Raw genomic sequence first — 4,764 nt, 5'->3', positions numbered from 1 at the left:
TTCAATAAATTCTGGTGATCGGAGGATTAGCTTACCCTTTTAACCCCCCTATGATTCCGCCCATGACCATAACCACTATAAAAGGTCGATTATCAAAATATCACAACCAAATCATTTGTTTGTCAACTAGTTCGGTTATTTATGTATGATTTTTTTTTTCAAATATTTCACTACGATTCAGTTAATTGGTTACTACACCAATTTTCTATTGTAATGTATTCCATTTTTACTCTATATTTCATTCATAGCAAAGTAGACTCCTTGATTTTCTGTTTGTTTATATACATATAACCATAATCACAGGACTATACAACAATGAATATTTTTTAAAGTATTTTTTTTATAATTAAATGTGCCTTAGTGATGAGTTGAATTTGTGTACCAACTACCTTGTGGAACACGTACAGTTGACAATCTAACTACCTTCTTCCCCAAGTTAACCACCTTCATCTTCAATCCCACTACAAAACCACACCACACTTCACCCAAAACGATCAACCTCCCATAACTCATAACCACCACACCAATGAAGAGAGAGGGTCGTCAACACGGCGTCGTTCGCAGCTTCGCAGTCCTCCCGGCCCCCTTATCTAACCGCAGATACGTAAAGACTGTTGATTCCTCATCCGTCACAGGCGTATTCACCAAAGTCTCAACGAAGCCTACGAACCACTCAAAGTTCACAGGAAAATGTAGCACTGCAAGATGCATGGGTTGCCATATTCACCCGGCTTCTAAATCTAAAGACAAGGCCAAGGGTACCATGAAGTTGAGATCGATAGGATTCGATCATGAATTGGTTTGTTGTCAGCCTGGTGCTTCGGCTACACGCGCTTTTGGTTATTTGGTTAATGAAGGAAGTTATGATGATGGTGATGAATATGAATATGAATATGGTGATGGGGTTGGGGTTGGGGTTGGGGGGATTGTAAAGGAGGAGCATATTGAGGATGAGTGTGTGAGTTATTGTGATGTAGGGTTGTGTTGGGGGAGGGGGTGAAGGTGAGTGTGGTGAGGATGAATGGTATTTGGTTGGGCATTTTGAGTGATTGATTTAGATCATTTGGTGATGTTTGTGTTTGTGATTTGTAATGTTGTTTTGTTAAGGTGTGTAATTCAAGAGATTGAACTCTTCTTGATTGATTAATGAATAATGACATGTTTTTCCTTTTTTTTTTTTTTTTTTTTTTTTTTTTTTTTATATAATCGTTTTCGTTTTTAAAACGGCCAACAGAAGCCCAATTAACTGGGTAAACCCAGTGGCAAAAAGCCACCCACGCCCTTGAGTACAGACAGCGCTGGTGACCCGTTCCGCCACCATTCCAAAGAAAACCAAGCACTTGAAGACCCATTGTGGTAAAAACCATTGCCAGTGATTACTGATTACTCCTATTGCTGGGCTTTCCGGAAGCTATGGATCAGGCCCACTGTCTGCTAATCGAATCGAAGTAGTGTTTGTGTTATCATTCAACTGAAAACAATGTGTGGATCCTGAAGCTATGGTCTTGACCCGACCGGACTGGAGATATGTACATTCAATAGTATAAGTCAAAAATTAGAAACACATATATAGCTTGGTTTTAGCAGTGTGCCTTGTATGTTGCGTTAGAGGTGGCAAACGCAGCGCTTCAATCATGATAAGGTTCGAGTGTTCTTATGAAGCGACCCAAAGCAACGCTTTAGTGGCCAAGGCGTGAAGCGATGGTGGCTGGTTTGACTTAAATTTTGAAAAGCTGATAAACTTATTTTTTAAAAGTTTATAAACAAATATGCTCTGAAACATAAGTTGATAAACTCATAAATTATTACAAAATAAATTCTTTAAATATTTTAACAAGAAAAACAACTTTTTACTTTGTTACAATGGTATTGTTTGCCACATATATCATTTCTCCTATTAAATCATCTACATGGCTCAAAAAATAACAAACATAAATTATTTAATTGATACACTAGTCATTTACAATGCCCATATCCTCTTGATTTATATCAAATAGTGTCCTTACCCTCTTCGTACTCTCCGCTACCGGTGCTGGCGGCGGAGGGCCTAACAAACTCAAATCAACCGTCGCACCACCGTTGACTGCCGCCTGGACGACAGTATCATAAGCTTTCGCCGACAAGCTCAGCCCCTTACCCTGAGCCTTCAAAAACATATCATAAGCCAACTTTGGTTTCCCATCGTTCGCAAGTGCTTCGATCAACATCTCGTACGAAACCTCATTAGGCTCGATCTTCTCAACCTCCATTCGTTGAAACCATTCATAAGCGGGACCACTTGCGTTGTTTCGAGCACATGCGGTTATGATCGCATTGAAAGTGACTACGGTTAGCTCAACTCCTGACACTGCCATTTCACGGATGATCGATTCGACTATGTTAAACTTCCTTGTGCTGCGTAAACCGACGCCATGATCGTATACGCGTACGAATTCGGTTCCACGCCCATTTTGATCATATGCTTCCAAACCCGAAGTGCTTCATCGTACAGTTTCCCCTTCTCCAGAACGCTTAAAAGCGCCCCGTATGATATGATCGTTGGTTTTTCACCGTTTTCGATCATTCGAGTGAAGATTTGAATCGCGGCTGACGGCTCGGAAGCTTTCGAGCATGCGATCAGGACCGAATTCCATTCTTTGCTTCCCGGTTTTAACCCTTTTTCTTGCATTTTGTCGAGTAATCGAATTCCCCATTTCCAAATCCCCTTCTTTCTAGCGGCAGTTAGTAAGAAATTGAAATGAGAGACGATGAGTTCATACGACATGTTGTTCGGTTTCGGCCCTTTATCGAGCAAATCTTCGTATATTTCGAGAGCGGCCCACCATTTCTTAGCTTTACCAAGTAACCAAATCACATGGTTGCAGACCGATAAGCTGATTTCTGAACCGCTTTCTCGTATCCTGTTAATAATTAGAAGTGAGCAACAAACGGATTAACCGAACCGAAATAACCGACCAATACTAATAATTGAATTCGATGGTTTCGGTTTTGTTCTCTTTGAAACCGAAAGTTACAGTTCGGTTATTTATGTATGATTTTTTTTTTTTCAAATATTTCACTACGATTCAGTTAATTGGTTACTACACCAATTTTCTATTGTAATGTATTCCATTTTTACTCTATATTTCATTCATAGCAAAGTAGACTCCTTGATTTTCTGTTTGTTTATATACATATAACCATAATCACAGGACTATACAACAATGAATATTTTTTAAAGTATTTTTTTTTTATAATTAAATGTGACTTAGAGCATTCACATCCAATCCACTAAAAATATACATACATTTCACTAAAAAACAACTCCTATATCAATATATTTCCACTAAAAACAAACACTTTTTCTGTCTCCTTTTCAATATATATTTCATTTTCTCTCTCCTCCACTCACAACCACTTTCAATATATATTAAAAAAATATAGGGGGTGAACAGTGTTAGAAAATAAAATTATAGGATCAGAAAAAATTCATCATTTCCTTTTAAGAGATTTCCTGCACCATAATTATCTCAATCATTTAGCCGTTAGGGACATATCCAGCTCATGTTTCCTTTTATCTTTGATCCTTGTATCCCTATATATTGGGGCTGTTTGTTTTGTCTAAGATGTACAACAATATTCAATACAATTTCAAGCATTCTCTGATTATCAAAACAATATGGTATCAGAGCAGGCCTGAATCGATTCAGGGAACTGCTCATCACCTACCCTTTTCGTTTTTTAAAAAACCATAGTCAAGGCCACCATGAATCCCGACGGCAGCCCCACTATTCAAAATAATACCGATCTTTCAACCCAATTAGCCAACCTTCTCAATGGTTTTCAATCATCCCAAAACCAAAACACCAAACACAATCTGTCCGATAGCCTCACGATCAGTCTTAAACTCAACAATCAAAACTATGCCTTATGGGCTCGTATGATTCGTGTAGCTATCGGAGGTAAATCAAAAACTCTTCTTGGTCATTTGTCAGGAAATCCGGCACCCCCCAAACCATCCGAAGATGGGTATGAGCGATGGGAACAAGACGACCTCGTAGTGTTCTCATGGCTTATACAAAATATTGAACCAACAATTGCAAGCAATCTGACCGAGTTTCCCACTGCCAAAGCCTTGTGGGATGCTCTCGTTACCACATACAGCAGTGGTAAAGATAAACTCCAAACCTTTGACTTACATGTCAAAGCGAACGGAATTAAACAAAATGGAACTCCCCTTGAGGAGTTTTGGATCATAATGCAAGGAATCTGGGGAGAAATAGATCGAAGAGATCCAAACCCCATGACATCCCCAACCGATATTACCACTTACAACAAACTGAGAACAGAACAAAAACTGTTTCAGTTCCTTAATGCAATCGACAGACAGTATGATACTATCAAGAGGGAAATCCTTAGGATGGATCCGCTCCCCTCGGCCGAAGAAGCATATGCGGCGGTCCGGAAGGAAACCGCACACCAAAATATCCTTGGGACCACCGCCGGAACTCAATCAGGAATCGGAGCGGGACTTGCTACTACTCGACCCGACCACAATGACAGAGCCCTAGGGCTTGCGGCCAGGGGGCAGACGCGCCGCTCAGATGTCCCATTCAAACCCAAAATCGACAAAACTAACCTCAAGTGTGAACATTGTGGAATGATGAGGCACACCAAAGATGTAACACCCCGTGTTTTCCAAAAGTCAAAGTCAAAGTCAAGTGTTGACTGTTATTGGAATTAAAGATTAATAAAGATTAATTTCATTTTAGAAGTTCCAAGTCC

General features: G+C 39.7%; 1 protein-coding gene and 1 pseudogene across 1 annotated transcript; one reads left to right on the top strand and one right to left on the bottom strand.

The window, feature by feature from the left end:
• The first annotated feature begins 461 nt into the window (after window positions 1–461).
• Window positions 462–1,173, top strand: LOC110868673. Its single transcript, XM_022117908.2, has one exon. The coding sequence runs from the start codon at window positions 527–529 to the stop codon at window positions 998–1,000; it is 474 nt and encodes a 157-aa protein (XP_021973600.2). The 5' UTR covers window positions 462–526; the 3' UTR covers window positions 1,001–1,173.
• Window positions 1,174–1,918: 745 nt separating this feature from the next.
• Window positions 1,919–2,932, bottom strand: LOC110866974 (annotated as a pseudogene).
• Between the last annotated feature and the right edge of the window lie 1,832 nt (window positions 2,933–4,764).

Source organism: Helianthus annuus, unplaced genomic scaffold (genome assembly GCF_002127325.2).
Source record: "Helianthus annuus cultivar XRQ/B unplaced genomic scaffold, HanXRQr2.0-SUNRISE HanXRQChr00c307, whole genome shotgun sequence".
Lineage (NCBI taxonomy): Eukaryota > Viridiplantae > Streptophyta > Magnoliopsida > Asterales > Asteraceae > Helianthus > Helianthus annuus.
This window is presented reverse-complemented; position numbering and strand designations above follow the sequence as displayed.

Bases quoted from the DNA above. Each gene is read 5' to 3' on its own strand.
- LOC110868673 (XM_022117908.2), top strand. From the start codon at position 527: ATGAAGAGAGAGGGTCGTCAACACGGCGTCGTTCGCAGCTTCGCAGTC.